We start from the raw sequence: 23,180 nt of genomic DNA on the forward strand, positions 1-23,180 counted from the left end.
TGACCTTACAATATGGGCAAGACCAGTTCAATGATGCAAGCGTATGCAACGTGTCAGGCCAGGATCTTTACACAGAACAGCCAAGGTCATATCATCAGCCTCCTGTGTTCCAATCGACTTTACACTGTGTTATGGTACATCTCTTAGTGCTTATAATGAATTGAATAAAATTGTCTACCATAACTCTCTCCCTTCTGAATCAGAAGCATGTGGATTCAAAACCCATTCCAAGGATTTTTTTAAAAACTATTTTTTCAGGAGATGTGGTTGGTGCTGGCCAAGCCATCCCTAATTGCCTGAGAATCTGGTGATGAACTGCCTTCTTGAATCATTGCAGTCCGTAGGGTGAAAGTGCACCCACAGAACTGTTGGGGAGGAGTTCCAAGATTTGATCAAGTGGCAGTGAAGGAATAGTGATAGTGATACTGTTTCAGGTCACGATAGTGTATGGTTCAGAGGTGAACTTGCAGTTGGTGGGATTCATGTGGATATGTTACTCTTGTCCTTCTATATAGCAGATGTCATGGAAGCTGCTGTCAAAGGAGTTTCGATGAGTTACTGTAATGCATCTTGTAGATGGGGCGCACCGTTTGATAATGCATCAGTGATGAAGGGAGTGAATATTGAAGGTGGTGGATGGGGTGTCAGTCAAGCAGGATTCTATATTCTTAATGGTGTCAAGCTTTGACTATATTGTTGGAGTTGCACCCATCCAGCCAAGAGGGGAGTTTTCTATCACACTCCTGGCCTCCATCAGGTAAATAGTAGACAGTTTTGGGAAGACAGGAGGTAAGTTACTCAAAGAATTCCCAGCCTCTGACCTGTTTTTGTAGACCTAGTATTTCTATATTGGTCCAGTGCAGTTCCTGGTCAATGGTAGCCCTCAGGATGTTGAAAGTGGGGATTTAAGTCATGACTGTGCCATTGACATCAATGAGAAATGGTAAGGTCCTTTTGTGGGAATTGGTCATTGTCTGCCATTTCTGTGTCATGAATGGACTTGCCACTTATTAGCTCAGGACTGGATGTCGTCCAGCCTTGCTGCATATAGACCTGGTCTGCTTTAGTACCTGAGTAGTCATGAATGATCCAGAACATATGATCAAAAGATCTATGTTGATACTCTAGTGGTTAAAAGATACCACACAATTGCAATTTCTTTCTTTCCTTTCAATTAAGTGAGCAACAGTTAACCGCTATACAGGACTCATTGAGCCTAACCCATACAGCAATTAAAGCTACAGTTAATGTCTGATAATAAATACTCTAAGATTCAAACAAGCTGTAGTTTCATTACAGATCCCACATGACAGTAGTTCGCTAGCTATAAAGTGTTTTTGGATTACCTGAAGTTGTGGTAGCTTGTATAAACACACATTATTTCTTCAACTTCTGCAAAAAGCCTATCATCACAAAATATCCAATGCAACATTTAGAGATTTACACTGGCAAACTGTTTTGAACCTACCTGGCTCATGAATCTCTTCTGTGCCTGAATAGGAGGAGAAGACCTGTCCAATGAATTGGTACTGCTGCTCCCTGTAGTTGTTCTGGAGGTAATCGATTAACATAGCATAGCCAGACTTTTGCATGGTCAGCACCTCACAGAAAACTGCCAGCTAGATCAAAGCATAAATATTTCAAAAACCCTTTCAATGCATGCACAGACTTTTTTGCAGAACTGTCAAATGGCAGTTTCTTCATAACAAGAGAGAAAGGTAGAATTGTTTTTTAAAAAAATTAAGCCTAAACTGATCCCCACTTGACATCTGCACACTTGTAACTTTTCACTGGGCAATTACATACAAATTAAAATCCGGAAATATTGAATCATTTCACATCCTTGACCCAAGGGCACTCAAGCCAATTGTTGTATTCAATTTAATAGGAGCTGGAAATTGAATGAGACTTTCTGCTCTGTATGGCACCAAGTTAAAATTTAATTAAAATACATTTATGAGGATAGAGCAGCTTGTTTTAATAGTTTAATTTTGGATGAATGGGTTATTGTCCAGTTACAATAGCGGAAAAAGCTCATAAAAATACATTCATTGAGGATTTGTGTGGTGAAATTTCCAGTATGTTTTGTTAATTGTTTTAAAGCCAAAGCAATATTTGTTACGGTAGGTTAGTTACACAGAGCTCTGGGAATATGAAAATACATTAATTTATTTGAGAAATTCAGATATTGCTATGAAACTAGAGATAAAATGATACACAGTAGAACGCTCAAATCACACAAAAAACTCAAAATCCCTTTGGAATACAGGTATAACTTGCATTCTGTCAACTAATTTAATCTGTGTTGTTAAAGTCACAGAATTTCAAACAAAGGTGTACCTATTATTGTAAGTTATCTAAGACAGTTGGCAGCTTATGACTGAAAAAATATTCATCAAAGATCTTCCCTCTAGTATAAAGGTCAAAAGTGGGATGTTTGCCAATGATTGCACAATGTTTAACACCAATTCTGACTCCTCAGGTGTTGAAGTAGTCCATGCTTAATGCAACAAGATCTGGACAATGTCCAAGCATGAGTTGACAAGCAGCAAGTAAAATATACACCATACAATGCTAGGTAATGACCATCTCCAAATAAGAGACAATGTAACTACCATGCCTTGACATTCAATGGTGTTACCATCACTGAATCCCCTGCTGTCAACTTCCATAGGATTATCATTGACCAGAAACTCAAATGAGCTCGCCACATAAATTCAAGAGCTAGTTAGATGTTAGGAATACGGCAGGGAGTAACTCACCTCCTGACTTTCCAAAGCCTGTCTACCATCTACAAGGCATGAGGCAGGAGTGTGGTGAAGTACTGCTTACTTGCCTAGATGAGTGCAGCTCCAATACTCAAAAAACTTGACACAATGTAAGTCAAAGCTTGATATGCGTCACATCCACAAGCATCCACTCCTTCCACAGGATGCACTTCAGAAATTCAAAGATCCTCAGACAGCACCTTCCAAACCCATGACCACTTCCATTTGGAAGGATAAGGGCAGCAGATACACACGAACATCATCACCTTCAAGTTCGCCTCCAACCACTCATCATTCTGACTTGGAAATATATCACCATTCCTTCACTGTCGTTGGGTGAAAAATCATAGAATTCCCTCCATGGGTCATTGTGGGTCAGCCTACAGAACATGGCCTGCAGCAGTTCAAGAAGGCAACTAACCTTCACTTTCTCAAGGGCAACTAGGAATAGATAATAAGTGCTGGCCGGCCAGCGATGCCCAAGTCCCATGAATGAATAATAAAAATCACCAAAAATGGATTATTAATGAGCATTTACTCTAACTTTTCATGTCTCCAGGTCTTGTTCATGATTTGAGCATGTACAAACTAAACTCTATTTTGCACAGTTGTCTGGGAACTGTTGTGGATGGGTCAGCTAGCTTCGTTGTTTGGCTGTTTTGTGATGCAGAGTAATGAGTTCATTTCCAACATGAGCTGATAGCACCACTGAAGGTTGTTCCTTCTCAAAGTTGCCCCTCACCCAAGTCATGTTGGCGCTCAGGTTAAATTCACCACCAGCCATCTCTTTCTCTCTGTGACTGGTGATTATTCCTTCAGCACAGAGCTCACCAGAATTCAGCATGTCCACTATGTCAAGCTGCTATCAGGCCTGATTTAGAATAAAATAGGTATTGTATAGGTACACAAGAATATAATGCTGGCATGCCACTCCATGTTTCTCATGGATCCCCCACAACCACTGAACCAATATCCAGATCTTTTAAATTGACATTAAAAATAAACTAACAATCTAATGGGGCTATCATTCAACTAATACTGGAAATCTCCAATGTACAAGATGAATAGTTTTGACAAAATATGCATGATACTAAATATCAGTGATACTCAAGTTTTGTACAATGAAACAACTAATCACTTAATCACTTACCATATCAAAGACAGATAACTTTAATAACTACTTAAGAATATCAATTAACATCTTAGTGAAATCAAGAATGGAGTCAGGAATGACAAAGTTTCGAGCTTTTGACAATTGTCAAATTCACAGTGCCTCCTCATACCTGTGCTATTCTTGTGACTTGTTTTTTGTGGGACAGGAACTCATAACATTGGATATACCTTTTGATGTTGTGGGGGGGAGGGGGTGTCACCATAATGTGGTCTATGGAAAAATCTAAATTTTCGCCTCCTTGCTATTTGTTTGCATGTTGGTGCAGGCTTTAGAATCTCTAAAAATCCCTGCCCATAGATTTCAAAGTTGTTGGGAAGAAGTTGAGAACATTCTGAGACCTGCCAGAGTGACATCAAATGTCACAATTTGATGGTGTATCATGACATAGATGTTCTTCAACTGAAAATAATTTATCATTAGGCTCTGATCTACCAAAGCAAGTTGACCACTGAATTGAACAGGATTGTTTAAGTGTTGCGCACCTATAGACATATACTTTTTAAAAATTCATTCATGAGATGTAGGTGTCATTGGCTGGCCAGTATTTATTCCCCATCCCTCTTTGCCCTTGAGAGGTTCTATCATGTTCTGAACTTTGATTTGAATGTCAGGTGGTCCTTAACGTAGAACAAAATTGCCCTGCTATTAAAAGTTGGAAAATCTAACTACCCATACCACTCCCTTATTGACAGGCAATTGTATTTGAAATTGAAATGTAACGCCATACATTCTTTCAGTTTCATTTCCCATGAGTCATAATGGTTTGTTTTGATAATTGTTGCCATTATGATTCAAAGACATCCTGTAGTCTGCCCACACTGGGCACTGGGTGAGTGGTTATGGAAGAAACATAGGGGACATAGAGTGGCATTGAGACATGCAGGGTCATGGTAGGAATAGGGGGTGGATTTGGGAGTGTAAGGGGTCATGGATGAGGCGTGGTGAACATGGGGCATAGAGAGATGCAGAGAATATGAAACAGCTTGGACAAGCCTGTGGGGGAATGAAGGATAAGGTTAAGAATGGTGACCAAGATGAGAAAATAAATGTTTCAGGGACACATTGATAAAATATTGACAGAATATGAAGGAGGAAGAATACCCTAACAGTAAACATAACATCATTAATGAGAAAGGATCTTAGCTAAGAAAATCACAAATTAGAAAAGTAACAGTTGGACATTAGGAATAGCAAGAGTCAGAAAATGCTGGTTGAATAGTTTCTAGGCCCTCCTAACAGTTGTAAATGTTATTGATAGAACTTTAGACAAAATATTTGTGGAACAAAGGCAGTATATAATTACGGGGAACTTTAAATCTTCATATAGAAGAGACCAATCAAATTGGTAAGGGTGGCAAAGAAGATGTTTGCAGAATTTTATAACGGTTTTGTGGAGTGATACAGTGTGGAGCCAACTTGAAGAAAGCACCTTTACATCTATCAATTAGCATTGTCTCATTATGCAGGACCTAATTCATGGTAAAAGATCCACTGGAATTAGTGATCAATTACATTATGAGTTTCATGTTAAGGATTAAAGGAGATTGACTCCAAACACAAGTATTTTGCTGTAGTTATCAGGAGAGAAATCGCCAAATGTATGGCTGTTGAAGAAGAGTGGAAAACATTTTAAGAAACAATTCAGCAGGCTCAACAAAATGTATTCCACTGAAAAACAACCACTCAGCACTAAAGGTTCACCTGCAGTTTACTCAGGAATGTAAGCACAGTGTTACGTCAGAAGATGACTTAGAAATTTGCAAAAAAAAAGCCTCAGGAACGTTTTAGAAACCAGCAAAGGTCGACCAGAAAAATTGATAATAAGACAGGAAATAGAATGTAAAAGTAAATGATTTATAATGTATAATAGCAAATTGTAAGAGTAATTACAAGTAAGTAAACATTGGTGTCTCAAAAGCAAAATCAGGCAAAAGATAAAATGAGGAAATGATAGAGACATTAAGTCAATATTTTGTGTCTGCCTTCAGATGGAAGACACAAATTGCATACCAGAAATAAATGTAAACATGGGCTCTAAGGAAGGATGAGAAAATTAATGCAGTCGATATCCACAGAGAAAAAAAACATACTGGAGAGAGTTAAAGGATTAAAATCTGACAGATTCTCAGGACCTGATGGCCTACATCCTTGGGTGCATTATAAGTATTTAAAGCTGCAGAGATAATGATTTTCTGAAATTCACTAGACTGAGGAATTGTTCCAGCAGCTTGGGAGTTAGTAAATGTGACAATGTTACTCAAGAGAGAAATGAGAAGGTAAACAATAACTATAGGTTAATTAGATAATAAAATGTGAGGTTGGATGAACACAGCAGGCCAAGCAGCATCTCAGGAGCACAAAAGCTGACGTTTCGGGCCTAGACCCTTCATCAGAGAGGGGGATGGGGGGAGGGAACTGGAATAAATAGGGAGAGAGGGGGAGGCGGACCGAAGATGGAGAGTAAAGAAGATAGGTGGAGAGAGTGTAGGTGGGGAGGTAGGGAGGGGATAGGTCGGTCCAGGGAAGACGGACAGGTCAAGGAGGTGGGATGAGGTTAGTAGGTAGCGGGGGGTGCGGCTTGGGGTGGGAGGAAGGGATGGGTGAGAGGAAGAACCGGTTAGGGAGGCAGAGACAGGTTGGACTGGTTTTGGGATGCAGTGGGTGGGGGGGAAGAGCTGGGCTGGTTGTGTGGTGCAGTGGGGGGAGGGGACGAACTGGGCTGGTTGAGGGATGCAGTAGGGGAAGGGGAGATTTTGAAACTGGTGAAGTCCACATTGATACCATATGGCTGCAGGGTTCCCAGGCGGAATATGAGTTGCTGTTCCTGCAACCTTCGGGTGGCATCATTGTGGCAGTGCAGGAGGCCCATGATGGACATGTCATCAAGAGAATGGGAGGGGGAGTGGAAATGGTTTGCGACTGGGAGGTGCAGTTGTTTTTTGCGAACTGAGCGGAGGTGTTCTGCAAAGCGGTTAATTGGCTTAGTTATCAAAAAAGATGCTGGAATCTACTATTAAAAAGTATTCTTAACAGTGTATTTTGAAAATCATTGTATCATTAGATAAAATCAACACGGTTTTACAAAACTCATTATTTTGACATTGATTTTTGGAAGATGCAAAAATAGTAGATAAAGGAGAATTAGATTATGTAGTGTATCTGGATTTCAGAAAGGCATTCAATAAAATGTGTCACATGAAAAGTTAATATACACAACATGGGCTCATTGAGTTAGTAGTAATAATATTAACATGACGAGAGGATGGGTTGAAGAAGAAGAAGCAAAGAGTGGACAAAAATGGGAAATTCTCAAGTTGGTATGTGTTAGGGATGTCTGTAATTAAGTAGCACAAAATGGCCATTGGCTGCCCATAACTGAACAGAAAATGGCCAACAGACTACAGCAGACCATGGCCAAACAAAAAGAGCAAGCCTTAGGAAAATATTTGCTTAATGTGGTCTCAGTAAGTTGAACAATAGCAAGACTGTTTAATCAAGATTATAAACTGAATAGAGTGTGCAGCTGTAATTGCTTATATAGAGACACTAAGTAATTGTTTCTCTTGAAGTGTTTAATCAATCTTTACAATATTAAGAGTAGGTTTTAGTTCAGATTGTTCAGGTGATTATAGGTATAGATTCTGAGGGAGTTATGAATCCACACATATCCAAAAAAATCAAGAAAAGAAAAATGTCAAACCGGTTGCAGGCAATAGAAATGGTCCGCTTATCATTAAAGCCTGTGAAAACATCATGCCTGTTGGTGGCCCACCAGCCTGTCCATCTCTTTAAGATGCTGTACCAGGGAGCCAATTATGGAGAGAAATCTCAACGCTGCTGACTAATAGTATCAAGAGGGAGGGGGGAGGAGGAGATGTGCACTCTAAGTTTTAACTGGATACGATCTGAAGTTTTTATGCTCCTTGCTGAAAAGAAAATCCGAATCAGTAATGAAACTGTACCAAAATAAAGGTGTACCTGAAGCTACCACCAGACTCAGACTCTCATTGGAAAATATGAGATCCACCAGGATGTTGTAACTAATGGAATGCCACAAGCATGGTGCTGGAGCCTCACCTATTTACAATCTATATTAATGATTTAGAAAAAGATTCAAATCACAGCTTAGGCTTGCTGACAGTACAAAGCTATGTGGAAAAGAATAGTTATGAAGAGGATACAGAGACTGCTAGGAGATATGGACTTGCTAAGTGAAAGGGCAACAGAATGTTGGTTGGAGTATGATGTGAGGAAATGAGAGTTTATTCATTTTGGTTAAAGAATAGAAAAGTAAACTATTTTTAAGGGGCATAAAATTCATAAATGGCAACATTTAGAACTAAAATTCATCTCTGAAAGCTAGCGTGCAGGTACAATAAGTAATTAGCATGGCAAATGGAGGTTTGATGATTACCTCGAGGGAATTACAGTTAAGGAGCAAAGAAGTCTTGCTACAATTGTACAAATCTTTAAAGCTGGAATACTATACGCAGTTTTCATCACCATGTTTATTTTGCAGTCAATACAATGACGGTTAGCTAGATGGCACTACTGATGAAAGGTTTGTTTTATACAAAGAAGCTATGTGGGGCATATATTCATGATCTGCAGCTGGACTTTAGAAGAATTGAGAGGTACCATCACTGAAACACAAAATTCTGAAAGATCTTGACATGGTAGACACTGGAGGGTTATTTCCACTGGTTGGGAATCTAGAACACTCAGACACCATGGTTATTTAGGCCTGGGATAAGGAAGACTTCTTCACCAAATTGTTGTGATTTTTTGGAATGGTCCATCCAAACGGGTTGTAAATGCTTTTACTTCAGCTACTATATTCCGGTTTAGGCAATTTTTAGTCTTTCAAAGATTCAAGGATTATCAGGAGAGGATGTAAAAGTGCTGTTGAAACGTGATATCAGCCAGAATTACATTTAACAATGGAAACAGCTCAACAGACTGTATGGTTAGCTCCTGCTCCTAATTTTTCGTGTTATGTTTGTGGAGGATAAGAAAACGTTGGATCCTGGGGCTGCTATCCCTAAGAACAGAGAGAGGTGTTCTAATCAGATTGATGTGCGCTCACATTACTTTTCAGCCTCCAAATCACCCCCATCCACTTCTGTAGGAGATAAACGTATTTGGAGGCGAACTTGGGTTTCAGAATTTGGAACAAGCCTGACTCCCATTTCTCTGGCCAGTGGTGAAGATTGGGCCCATAAATAATTGTACCTTAATTAATGTTAATTTGTTCAGAAAATAAACATACTTCTGACTACTGTGAAATTCTATTTATATACATTTTTAAACCTGGAGCTAATTCAATATATTTTTGATTTCTAGAATTTTCCACTTTAGTTCCTTGGGGCCGACAATAAGTGCATGTTGGGAAACCATGCGCAAAATGTTTGTAAGTGACCAACAATTAAGTACAATGTTGTAGGTGAGGAATGGAGGCGAGGGAGGTGATAGGAGAAAGGGAAAAGTCGTGGGTTGGAGCTGAAGATTTTCTGATACTTCCTTCTACAATGCAGCATAATTCCTAAAAGGGAAATATATACTCAAGATATCTAATGTTCTGACAACGTTTCAAGGACAACACTAAGGAGGGATAAGAGAAACCCAATATGAAGAATCAAATAAGGTTCAATGTGTACCTTACTCTGAGAATTACAATCTTCACGCACACACGCACACACGCACACACAAAGTTTCTACTAGAATGTGAAAAGTTAAACATTTCTGGGGCTGCACACTGTACTCACTCAGCAATTATTCTGCAGAGGATTATGTACCACACAGTCTTTTGGAATTGGCTTGAATGGTATCTTGTGGATTGGGAATAGGGAGCACAGCTCTGCAGTTATTGCTGACACTTGTAAAGTAGATTATATTTCTGTCACATCCTCTGGCTTTTCTAAATGGTAACTTAAGCTACACAATTTACAAACTACTGCACAACTGTAAAATAGTTAAATTTACCTGAGTTTCAGAAATGGGAACAGTTTCTTTAAAAACAATCCATTGGACAGTTTCTGTACAGGGAGGTATAGTAAGGGAGCCGTTATAACTGTAATATTTATCCGTGGAGTTTGGAAGAAGATTCAGTAAAATGAATGGTTCCACCAGAGCCCGTTTTCCTAAAGCAATACAAAATCTTGGATGAAGATTTATTATAAAGAGAACAATCATTGTTTTAACTTCCAAATATCAATATTAATGCCAGCATGCTATATAGATAGAGGTTCATGTAGCAAAATTATCAAAGAATACAAGGGGTAGCGTTGAATTAAATGGCACTTTTTGCAAGCTAGAAATAGCCCTCTTTAAAAGTTCTCTTTCCCAATTTTCAACTCCAATTAATTCACTCGCACTCGCATCATACGAAGTCATAATTACTTGCACAGTTTTATAAATTGGCAACAAGGTGAGCCCTTTTGCTGAGATTACAAGTAGATTCAATTGCTTATTCCACAGCCACTACACAGGTATAATGCTGAAGATTGGAAAGAGGCCAACATCATTCCCTTGTTCAAAAAAGGGAAAAGGATAACCCCGGAAATTACAGGCCAGTTAGCCTTACGTCACTGGAGGGAAAATTATTGGAAAGGGCTCTGAGAGAGAGGATTTATGATCACTTGGATAGGCACAGTTAGATTTGTGATCGTCAGCACGGATTTGAGAGGGGGTAGATCATGCCTCACAAACCTTACTGAATTCTTTGAAGAGGTGACCAAACACGTGGATGAAGGTTGAGCAGTGGATGTAGTATACATGGATTTAAGTAAGGTGTTTGATAAGGCTCCCCATGGTTGGCTCATGCAGAAGGTAAGGAGACATGGGATGGGGGAAATGTGGCAGATTGGATTCAGAATTGGCTGGCCCTTAGAAGTCAAAGGGTGGTATTGGACAGAAAATATTCAACATGGTGCTCAGTTACGAGTGGTGTACCACAAGGATCAGCTCTGGGTCCTCTTCTATTTGTGATTTTTGTAAATGATTTAGATGAAGGAGTGGAAAGGTGGATTTGCAAGTTCGCGAACGATACAAAGGTGGGTCACATTGTGGACAGTGCGGAGTGCTGTTTTAGGTTACAAAGAGACATCAACAGGATGCAGAACTGGGCTGAGAAGTGGCAGATGGAGTTTAACCCTGAAAAGTGTGAGGTGATTCATTTGGGAAGGACAAACTTGAAAGCAGAATACAGGGATAATGGAAAGATTCTTGGCAGTATGGAGGAGCAGAGGGATTTTGGGGTTCATGTTCACAGTTCCCTGAGAGCTGCCACCCAGGTGGATAGAGTTGTTAAGAAGGCGTATGGTGTGTTAGCTTTCATTAATAGAGGGATTGAGTTCAAGAGATGTGAAGTTATGCTCCTGCTATACAAAACCCTGGTTCGGCCACATCCGGAGTATTGTGTCCAGTTCTGGTCGCCTCATTACAGAAAAGATGTGGAAGCGTTAGAAAAGGTGCAGAGGAGATTTACCAGAATGTTGCATGGAATGGAGGGAAAGTCTTATGAGGAAAGGTTGAGAGAGCTTTTCTCTTTAGAACAACAAAGGATGAGAGGTGATTTGATAGAGGTGTACAAAATGATCAGAGGTATAGATAGAGTGGACAGCCAGAGACTTTTTCCTCAGGTGGAGGTAACTATTATGAGGGGACACAGTTTTAAAGTGAAAGGAGGTAGATATCAGGGAGCTGTCAGGGGTAGGTTCTTTACTCAGAGTGGTAGGGGTGTGGAAAACATTGCCCGATAGGGTACTACAGTCGGCCTCATTAGGGGCATTTAAGCAGCTATTAGACAGGCATATGGATGCTAGTATAACGTAGGGGGTGGAGGTGAGAGAGACCTTGGGTTTGGGGTAAAAGTTCGGTACAACATTGTGGGCTGAAGAGCCTGTGCTGTGCTGTTCTATGTTCTACGTTCTATGTTCCACTCCCTCACTGGATTTGGTTTAGTATGTGCAAGTACTCACTGTGCTCACCCAATTCCTATTGTTTTGAAAGTGCTTAAAATAAGCTGGAAGAATAGCTACCCCACAGTAACAGAAAGGGGAATTTAAGGTGTGTTCATTCAAAGTTTAAATTCATTACCTTAGTATGAATTTATATCCAGTGAGTTTATTAATTTGTGGCATAGCATTCTAGAAATCAGAAACGAGAAGGTTATTTATAACACAGTGTGGAGCTGGAAGAGCACAGCAGGCCAGGCAGCAGAGGAGCAGGAAAGTTGATGTTTCGGGTCAGGATCCTTCTTCAGATATGGGGAAGGGGAAGGAAGCTCCAAAATAAATAGAGAGAGGAGGGGTGGGGTGGTCAAGGGTAGGTGGGACGATGATAGGTGAGTGCAGGTAGGCAGTGGTGGGGATTGGTCAGTGGAATGGGAGGAGTGGATAGGTGGGAGAGAAGATGGACAGGATGTGTCAGGTCAAGGAGGCAGGGATGAGAGGGAAGTTTGGTCATGGGATAAAGCCAGGGGTGAGGAGATTTTGAAACTGGTAACGTCCATATTGAGAGCATTGGGTTGTCGGCTCCCAAGGTGGAATATGAGGTGCTGCTTCTCCCTGCAATGCCTGAAAATGTTGGCATATGTTTTCAAGCTGAAAAATAACCTGTGGAATCATAGAATTGAATCCTTACTGTGTGAAACAGGTCATTCAACCCAACAAGGTCACACCAATCCTCTGAAAAGCATCCCACCCAGACCCAAATCCCCTACCCTATCCCTCTGACGCTGCATTTCCCATGGCTAATCCACATAGCTTGCAAATCCCTGGACATTATGGGCAATTTAGCACAGCAAATTGCTTAAACTGCATATCTTTAGGCTGTGGGAGGAAACCACAGCACCTGGAGGAAGCCCAAGCAGAGATGGGGAGAATGTGGAAACTCCACACAGTTACCTGAAGGCAGAATCGAAGCTGGGTCCCTGGAGCAGTGGGGCAGCAGTCCAAACCACTGAACTGCCATGCTGCCCATAGATCAACAATAAAGCAAAATGCACAGGTAGTGCAAAAGTATGTTTTCTAGACTTGAAGAAAAGGAAGCTTAATTATTTTAAAATATTAGAACTCCTGTGTACACTCCCGTGAGTGCAAGGGAGGTTTAGATTATCTGTTGATTGTAAAATATTTCTCATCCCAATCAACCTGTTCAGAGATGTTGTTATGCCCTTCTGGGAGCAGGTGGGACTTGAAACATTGTTATCCTCGATCAAAGTTAGGGACACTACAACTGCATCACAACTGGGCACTTTCTGTTGATTTTTCTTTTATTTGACCTATATTTCTACCCAACCTATTCCGAGATGTTATAACACTCTGGAGGAGGTGGAACTCGAACTTGAACCTGAGCCTCCTGATCCGGAGGTAGAGTCACCTCCGCCGTTACACAGGAGGGCCCCATTCTGTTGATTGTTGGAGCTGCGTTTGCAGTGTTTGCACCTGACTATCACCTGAAAGTGACTCTAAATAACCCTGCCAACTCCGACAATGATAAAACTGGAGGTCATTGTCGGCCACAATCCCAGAGTGTCTGCCCGGATTGTGTCCCATGGATTTCAGTGCCCAAATCATTTTGAGATTGCTGATTCACTTGATTTTTATTTCCAGTGTTTTTATCAATTTTTTTAAGAAGGGGTTTTAGTTAACATTTGCACAATATATACAACTACAACTTATTCTCCTGTTCTTAGTATTATTTCACAATCCTATTATATTGACAAGAAATAAATCATTTTGCTCAGTTAGAATTCTGAGGCCTTTTCATTTCTTTCAATCTAGATACACTGGTGTGGTTCGCTCCTGACTACTATTCAGACAACTTACCGCATCGACTAACTGTTTCCACGCCACGTATGACATTTTCATAATCCATATTATCCTCTGGACCAATCTATAAAATTGGAGACAATTTTTAAACACAGACACATTAATAGCACATTGGAGATTAAATTTGGATATGATATATGTTAAAATGTCTTATCTCCTTGATAATAAAATGTGAGGCTGGATGAACACAGCAGGCCAAGCAGCATCTCAGGAGCACAAAAGCTGACGTTTCGGGCCTAGACCCTTCATCAGAGAGGTCTGATGAAGGGTCTAGGCCCGAAACGTCAGCTTTTGTGCTCCTGAGATGCTGCTTGGCCTGCTGTGTTCATCCAGCCTCACATTTTATTATCTTGGAATCTCCAGCATCTGCAGTTCCCATTATCTCCTTGATATATTGTTTGTGACACAAATCACATGTAAAAACCATGTCAGTGTACTGTAAAAAAAATTACTCTTCTCACAGTACCTCTTCTATTCACAAGTCATTATTTGTAATACATTGCAAATAATCAAATGTCTTACTTTACATGCAATAAAAGAATCTCAGCAGGAATCGAAATGTTATGAAAACACACTGAAGTCTCTGTTTATTTTGACAAGGAAATATTTACAAGATCCTAGATAAATTGATCTTTCATTTAAACAATGGGAAGAGTTTACAAGTTGTGGTGAGCCTTGTGAAGCAGAGTAAAGATCAGGAATTCCGTGTAGCTTTTTGAGCACTGGAAAAGTGGAAGTGAAATGGCAGTTTTGGCAATAAGAGAAGCCTGCCTCTCACTCCAGGAATCCACTCCAGATAGTAATGCATGGAGGTGACTGAGGACTCTTCCTATTACTGACAATGCCAGTCCCAAGCTGCTGTATGTGAGACCAACTGTAAATGTCACCAGATAGTACTTTTCAGTAGGTGGTTGTCCAATGAATCATACTCCACGTAGGCAGTTTCAGCAAAACACTGGCAAACAGGTTTCCCTCTGCTTATAAATGTGGATTAGAGGGTAACATCCAGTAGATACAATCTGATTCTGGTGCAGTATGAGTTTTGGTGCCAATCCATTTTACCTGCTTTGTACTTCGAAAAAAAAGAGAAAGCATGTGGGAAGTCCACTGTTCCAATTCCAAGGAGATACTTAGCAATGCAGTTATAGAATCCTTGTGAAAAAGTGTCCTGAGCAGAGACGTGAAAGCAAAAAAACAAAAAAGTTTCAGAAAAGTCAATGCAGTAATAGATGTTTAACTATACTTTGATAGACTGTAATATTGGGATTTAACTAAAAACTACAATCTGATGGGTGTTTTATGTCAGCATGCAGTTGCTTTACTATGACAATGCTGCTGGTGGACTTCAATGTTTTTCAGGGCTTTCCAAAGTCCATCCGTGTTCACTATGCCAAGTGCTGTGATGTCTAGAAAGGTGACATTCAGGCCGTGCCTTTGCTTACTGCATTTTTCTTGGTATTTGTACTTAGCCAAATATGTGTCTGTGATAGCTCTGTTTACTCTTAAACCGCAATGGCTTTCTTGAAGAATTTCTTTTGCAAAGACAGAGACCAGCCTGTTAAGTAGCATTCCAGTCAGGATCTTCTCAGCAATAGAAAGCAGGGTGGTCCCCCGATAGGAGGAGCAATCTAACTTTTCTCCTTTTTTTTTGTACAAGGTGATGATAACAGCATCACACAGGTTCTCACAAGCCATGAAAAGCTAATGAACTTGATATGTAGGGTAGAGTCACCATGCTTCAAGGCTTCAGACGAAATTCCTTAAACCCTGGGGCTTTATTCTGTTCATCTGATTAATGTCAGTCACACAGTTGGGCTTTTGTTCAGTTCTTCTTTGACATGATGCTGTCAGTTGGCGGATGGCAGTTTCATGCATTGTGCACTTGGCAATGCCCAGTGTTTCAAATTGCTCTGAACAGTGATTAAGGACTGGCACCTTGTTGAAATGCTGAGTCTTGCCACTGGCACTCTTTAAGAGGCTTTTGTGTTTGAGCTGTTGGCCCGTAGACAAATTTCAGTGCTTCACAGAAAAGCCATACAACCTATCATGCAGGGAGGAGGCAAATATTTTTGGACCATTTATTGACATCTACCGCAATCGGTAGATACTACAATTTGCATTCTGGAACTTTGAAGGTTCAATCGTATTTCAATTTGTCCAAAAAGAAGTATGCTCTTTCACTGAGTGTTTCCAACTGAGAAAGTTCTAAAGTGAAGGATTGAAAACTTCCAAAAGAGCAAGGAAGTGAAGTATCAAATAATGATCTTGCATTTGAGAAGCCTGCCAATTGTAGAGGTAGGGAATCGAACAGTGTTGTAATCCTAACAAAGAGAGTGAGCTAGCACGCTTGACAATAAAATTAGTGTATTTCTTCTCAAAGTATGAAATGCTAAAAGGGACAAATTTAGCAATTGCCAGCATCAAGATAGGGTGTGAAGTCATTGCAAATGTAAGGAGTTAATGCCCGTAAACAAACATTCCTTTTCTTGGATAAGGAATAAGTCAGGTCATATTTTACCAATTTATGTTTTAGTCAGGAGCCTTGCATACATAGGACAATTGAAAATTTTCCTCCCAGTTTGTCATCTGATCTGTGTTCCCAATGGGAAAGGAAGTACACATTTGTAAAATTTACTCTCTTGCACCTAGTTACAGATTTGACAAAAGATATAGAGATGTGGGGCTGGTCTGAAAAAAAAATTAAAAGTATTGGACACAGCTAGTGGTATTATTGCTAGATTATTAATCCAGAGACCCAGGTAATGTTCTGGGGTTCTGGGTTCAAATACTGTGACGGCAGATAGTGGAATTTGAATTCAATAATAATCTGGAATTAAGAGTCTAATGATGACCATGAAACCATTGCTGATTGTCAGGAAAACAGCAATCTGGTTCACTAACGTCCCGTGGGGAAGGAAATCTGCCATCCTTACCTGGTCTGGCCTACATGTGACACCAGACGCACAGCAATGTGGTTGGCTCTTAACTGCCATCTGGGTAATTAGGGATGAGCCAGTGATGCCCACGTCACATAAATAAATAACAAAAATTAATCTTTTGCATAGTTTACAGCTTTCCAAAGGAGGATCAATGGCTTTACACAAATGCATTAAAACTCAATTACCTCAAATAAGACAGACAGAACTTTGAGACTGCCTTGTCCTTGCACCGCCTCCTCAAAGCTTTCAAAAAGATTTGACTCAAAGCAGAAGATCTGCATCTGAAAACATTTTGACAAAACAATTACTATTCTCAACTTTATGTGTGTAGAATAAATGTTAGTTACACTTTCATGGAGTAAAAGATACAAGACATCTATTTTGTTTCAGTTTCTATACAATTATGCAACATCCCCATCATTCCCACAAAAATACCCTTCTGATATTTGCAGAAATTTAAAATTACAATACAAACTAAAACATTGCTTGCGTATAAGACACACTGTGAATCAGAAGAATATCTTACTGATTTGGGGACCTGGATTAGAATTTAGCTCACATCAGAGCAATAATGTAAAACTTTATTTTCGCCTTGCTGGCTGCAAGGCTCTAAAATAACATGGAATGGGAAATTCAAAACAGATTCTCAGAAAGCACCAGCCTACAGTAAATAGAAACAAAAAAAGTTGCAGATGCTGGAATCCAACATAGACAAACAGGAGGCTGGAAGAACACAGGAGGCCAGGCAGCATCTGGAGGAAAGGAGTAGTCAACGTTTCAGGTATTACCCTTCTACAACAGTAGACAACTAGCTCTGTTTGTGCCACCAAATTGGCTATAATGCAAGCCTGAAATCAAAATGATGGTGTTGTGAAAATACCCCCCAAAAATGCTAATTAAACAAAATGATAAAATTTGTTTCAACATTTGGCTTTGAGGAATCAGGAGAATCATTCCAGCTCATATATAAAGAAAGCTTGAGCTTCAAATGACTTTTGGAATTGAAATTGTCAAAATGGAGTTTAGAAAAAAATAATTTTGTCCGAAATCAGAACAAATTTGCATGTGTTCAGTAAAAAAAGACATTCAATTCATTGCCTTCTGAATGTCCCTTATTACTAATATATTAAGCCCAATGAAATTGTATTCCATTTTTGTTGAATCAGCAAAATGGCTTTCTCACACACTAGCAATGAGGATTGTATTTAGTCTTGCAGAAAAGAAAGGATTGAACTTTCTGCAGACATTACGTTTTAGATCGAGACCAGAATTATCTGTTGTCCATTGAAATCAATTTTCCCATCATGAAAAGATTGATCAGATCAAAGGGCTCTTAAATACACCAGAGGCAGCCTATGTGAATCATAAGAAATGTAGATACAAAGCTGGAATACAGAAATAGGAAGGCTACGACAATTAATACACTGAACAAATCTTTGTTGCTGGACTGAAGTGAACACAAAAACTGTAAAATGTAGGTCTGAATTTTTCCTTTTTTTTGGATTAGGTGCCATTTATGGAGAGTTCCATGAAAGACTTTCCACCATGCCTTGCGACAACTTTCCTCATGCAATCTCTGCCGCTCAACTCATTAATTACGGATCCGGGCTCCACAGCACTATTCTCCTTCAATTGTGCGACAGCAGAGGCATTTAGACAGCAGGTCCATATTTATACCCCAGCATCCGCTTCAAACATTGCAAGTCAGGAGAACAAAGTGTGAAGCTGGATGAACACAGCAGGCCAAGCAGCATCTCAGGAGCACAAAAGCTGATGTTTCGGGCCAGCTTTTGTGCTCCTGAGATGCTGCTTGGCCTGCTGTGTTCATCCAGCTTCACACTTTGTTATCTTGGATTCTCCAACATCTGCAGTTCCCATTATCACCATTGCAAGTCAGGACCTCTGTTTGTCAATTTCATCACAGAGGGACCTGGCTAAGTAAGTCAAGCCAGCACCTTGCTTCACCCAACAGAGGAGGTTAATGGAGTAGTAGAGAAAGGAAGTTGTGGCATAAGGTACTCCTAATCTGGACGAAGATAGCCAGCTGGATCAGTGCAGTGTCCTGGCAATAAGAAGCAGCCAGCAATGTTGAAAGAAGGTCAATGACTTCCTGTGTTCCCATGATCACTAACTCTGCCAATGCACACACACCTCCCATCAAGATTAGTGGTCTACCAATCTATTGTGTGTAGCATCTTCACTCAATGGCTCTCACCCAACCCATCCTCACAATCTAATAGCCCCTGCCGTCAAACTTCCTATCCATGGCTTGCAGCAGTTCACCACCATCATCCCTGACCCTGCATCATCATGAACAGCCCTTCAAGCCACTTCCATCTCACTATTTTGTCCTTTTGTCTCATTGTAGGAGGAAATGTCACATGACAGGGTAGTGATAGCAAGGGTGAGTTGGTAAAGGTGGAGACAATCCTCAAATCGGTTGGAGAGGATTGAAACACTCACATGGAGATCTGAGACCCGCAGGTCGAGACCACCAAGTAAGCTTTGTTGTGCTGTGCCATTCTGCATTTCATTACCACCACTGAATGTATACTAAAGATGCTCAACTTCAACTCTGTTGCAGAGCTAACGGCCTCTCAAGCATCTACCAGCGGCACCCACACTGCCTCCACCCCGAACAGCCAGCCCATCAGCTCCTGCTGTGAGGGAGAAGCAAGGCTTTTACCTCCACCCTCCATCAGCTCACAGACTCTCATCTCAGTAGGTGCTCTTTCTAGATTAGATGTGGGAATGCATTCTGGTGAATACATCACTGGCACTCCTTCACAATTGGGCAAGGATGAAATAGCCTACAGATACTAACCCCTCTACCTCCCTTCTGCTTGTGAACTTCAAACCCTGTGGAACGTGTAGGTGAAGAGGCTGAGCCTGCCTCTGTACAGCACACTTTCTGAACACTCTCTGAACGCTCCAGACGCACAAGGCCCGGGTATCATGTGCCCAAATCGTCCAGACAAACAGACATCACTACAGAGCAGTCTCCACTCCTATCCAATAGACAATAGGCAATAGGTGTTGGAGTAGGCCATTCAGCCCTTCGAGCCAGTACCACCATTCATTATGATCATGGCTGATCATCCACAATCAGTATCCTGTTCCTGCCTTGTCCCCATAACCCTTGATTCCACTATCTTTAAGATCCACACTGCAAATTTGGGACTGTGCCTAGACATTGTGAGCACATGGTACATGGGTGGTACAGATGACATACTTCATTGTTAAAACCATCTCACATACAAACTTTAAACAATCACATGTCTAACTGATGTTTTGGCTGTACAGTCATGTTACACACTACAAAGTCAGAGCTGAGCAACCTCTTCATGCATCTCAAGGCCTGCAGACTTTACAGTGGTAAGTATTGCTCATCTCAGAGAAGCATCCTGTATAGCAGCTGATTTCTGGCATTTTTCAACCCTTGAGTGTCAATGAGTACAGCCAGGTCTTACCACCTTAGTGAGGAGATCATCAAGTCCAAAGTTAACATGAATGCTTTTTAATAGCTCCTTGCTTCCACTCCTGTTCCATTCTTATGGCCACCCTGCATGTGACACGACATGATCATTCACAAGAACACACCTCTCGAGAGGCAAAGGTACATTCTAATTATAACTGCCAGTGACCAGATTGGTTAGGATTATATTCACTGAAGTTTAGAACAATGAAGAGAACTCTCATAGAAACCGACAAAATTCTATCAGAAGTTGACAGATTAGATGCAGAAAGGGTGTTCCTGATGGTGGGGGAATCCAGACCAGGGATCATAGTTTAAGAATAAGGGGTAAACCTTTTAAAAGCGAGGTGAGGAGAAATGGCTTCACTCAGAGAAGAGAGCCGGTGTAATTCACTACCACAGAAAGTGGTTGAAGCCAAAACATTTAATGTTAGATACAACTCCTATGTCTAAAAGGATTGAAGGGTATGGGGAGAAAGTTGGAATAGGGGACTGAATTGGACAATCAGTGATGATCATATTGAATGGTGGAGCAGGCTCAAAGGCTGAATGGCCCACTTTCACTCCTGTTTTCTAATGTTCCAATGTCTTAAAAAGGAGTTCACATTCATATAGAGTTGAGTCTTTCAAGGATCTATAGACATGTGTATCAAGGTTTTAAGATTAGATAGACTAGATTAGATTTCGTACAGTGTGGAAACAGGCCCTTCGGCCTAACATGTCCACACCGCCCGTTGAAGAATCCCACCCAGACCCATCCCCCTATAACCCACACACCCCTGAACACTACCGGCAATTTAGCATGGCCAATCCACCTAGCCTGCACATCTTTGGACTGTGGGAGGAAACCGGAGCACCCGGAGGAAACCCACGCAGACACACGGGGAGAATGTGCAAACTCCACACAGACAGTTGCCCGAGGCTGGAATCGAACTTGGGTCTCTGGTGTTGTGAGGCTGCAGTGTTAACCACTGAGCCACTGTGCTGCCCTTTTTTTCGCTTTCTTTTTTTTACTCTCTGAACGTTATACTTCCTACAGTCCTCCTAATTAATGTACACTCCCTCACCATGTTAAACCTCCAAAAATGCATCACCTCAAACTTTTCATGATTAAATTCCCTTTGTTCATATCCTTCTGGCATTGTAAGCCTTACACCTTGCTACTAACCACACCACCAATTTCCATGTCATCTGCAAACTGACTGACCATAACTCCTACATTCATATCTATTTTGTTAGCCTTGCCAGCTAGTTATCAGGGAATGGATATTATGGAGTAGGACAGGAAGTACCTTGGAAGTGCAGTCCACTAGGGAACTGAAGTCATACTAAGGTATATATTTGGCTAAAAAGGAAACTGCAGCAATTAGAAAAGCAAGTAAGGGCAATAGCTCAAGGGCCAAGATTCCTTGGGGCCTGGGGCGAGTTCTATAACAGTTATGATCCAATTAAGATTTTGACCTTTACCTTTATCTAAATAAAACTGGGATCTATGTGCTTGCTGAGAGATTTTTCTATGGAGATGGTATTAATGGGAATAGAGAGACAAGATGAGGAAAAAGGAAAGTAACTCAACAAGATTGGAACTTTAGAAAAGGGGAAAGAAAAAATAAGTTGGGAAATGTGTATAATTGCCAAACCAGAGGTTAGTTTGACTTCTTGTAGTGCAATTAAAACAGGTAAGATGTAGGATTAAAATTTTACAGAGGCAACTATAGAATACCACTGACTAACATGTCCTGATCTAAGTTTAAACAGTAAAGTGAAACTGAATGGCTACAGAATATAAAGCAGAAATGGAGTAGAAATGGCAACAGATTTCATTGCATTTCATCAAAAGGTTTCATTACACTATTAGAAAACAGAGAAGGCACAGGGATTTTGCAAAAGTTGAATTTATTTGACCAAAGTGACAAATGAGACAGGGAGCTTTGGCAATGTATTATAGACTACCTAACAGTGGAAGGAAGATAGCAGAAAGGATAAGCAGGCAAATTAGGAAGGAAATAAAAGAAAAAAAGTCATATTAGTTCATATTTTAATTGTCTAAAATATGTAGCAAAGAAGGTAGTATCTTCTGCATTCATAGGATTGCTTTCTGGATCATTGTGATCCATGAACCCCCTTGTAATGATTGGCCAGCCATGTGAGAATGACAAGCCAACAATTTAAGTTGCTTTAGTTAAGAGTATGCCTGTGAGTGGTGGCTGGAGATGTGACCAGAAAAACACCCTTTTCTTGCAGTAATTTCAAATAGTTTATGATATGGAGTATAGTTTAAATAGGAGTGGATCTTTGATTAATAATCCATTTGAAAAATGTTTCTTCAAATAAAAAATGTTTGAAGATATTTACAGGCCAAAAAAGAATGGGGAAATGGTACACTTCGTTCTGGGCAATTGCTTTGAGCAAGGACACAATGTAATAGCAGGGGACGGTCTAGAACTCAGGACGTTATAAGGTCAAATTTAAAAATGAGAAAGGAGAAAGCACACAAACAAATAAAGCTACCTGGCTAGGAGTAGAAAATTTGTTTTCAATAAATAGAAAGTAAACTATCCCAAATAGACTGGCATACCAGCAGTTGACTGAAGTTAAATTTGCCCATTAGCTAGGCCTAAGGGTGTGGGACAGTCTCCTTGCCTAGGGAATGATGAAATAGATTTTTGAAGTTTGGAAGCTTTATGGATCTATTAGAATGGAGTCCATGACCTTATCCCAGAATTCCCAGCCCTATTCATGATGCCCCTGTTTTATCAGGATAGGGTGGGGGTGTAGGCATGCATTCTGCACTGGCAGCATCTGTGAAAGAGAAAACAGAGTTCACGTTTCGGGTCCGGTAAGGAAGGGTCACCACACCCGAAACGTTAACTCTGTTTTCTCCTGCACAGATGTTGCCAGGCCTGCTGAGCATTTCCAGCAACTTTGTTTTTGTTCCTGATTTACTGCATCCGCAGTTCTTTTGGTTTTTATGCACTCTGCACTCTCAGC

General features: G+C 40.5%; 1 protein-coding gene across 3 annotated transcripts in view; it reads right to left on the minus strand.

The window, feature by feature from the left end:
• LOC125460698 (receptor-type tyrosine-protein phosphatase zeta-like) overlaps positions 1–23,180 on the minus strand; it is a 242,061-nt gene that overhangs the window by 93,055 nt on the left and 125,826 nt on the right. For all 3 annotated transcript variants that reach the window (XM_048548418.2, XM_048548417.2, XM_048548419.2), the window contains exons 5-8: positions 16,900–16,995; positions 13,773–13,839; positions 9,925–10,082; positions 1,469–1,619 (exon numbers count right to left, since the gene is read on the minus strand). In XM_048548418.2, coding sequence (XP_048404375.1) covers positions 1,469–1,619; positions 9,925–10,082; positions 13,773–13,839; positions 16,900–16,995 — 472 coding nt within the window. The remainder of the gene's footprint in view (positions 1–1,468; positions 1,620–9,924; positions 10,083–13,772; positions 13,840–16,899; positions 16,996–23,180) is intronic.

This window comes from Stegostoma tigrinum, chromosome 18 (genome assembly GCF_030684315.1).
Source record: "Stegostoma tigrinum isolate sSteTig4 chromosome 18, sSteTig4.hap1, whole genome shotgun sequence".
Lineage (NCBI taxonomy): Eukaryota > Metazoa > Chordata > Chondrichthyes > Orectolobiformes > Stegostomatidae > Stegostoma > Stegostoma tigrinum.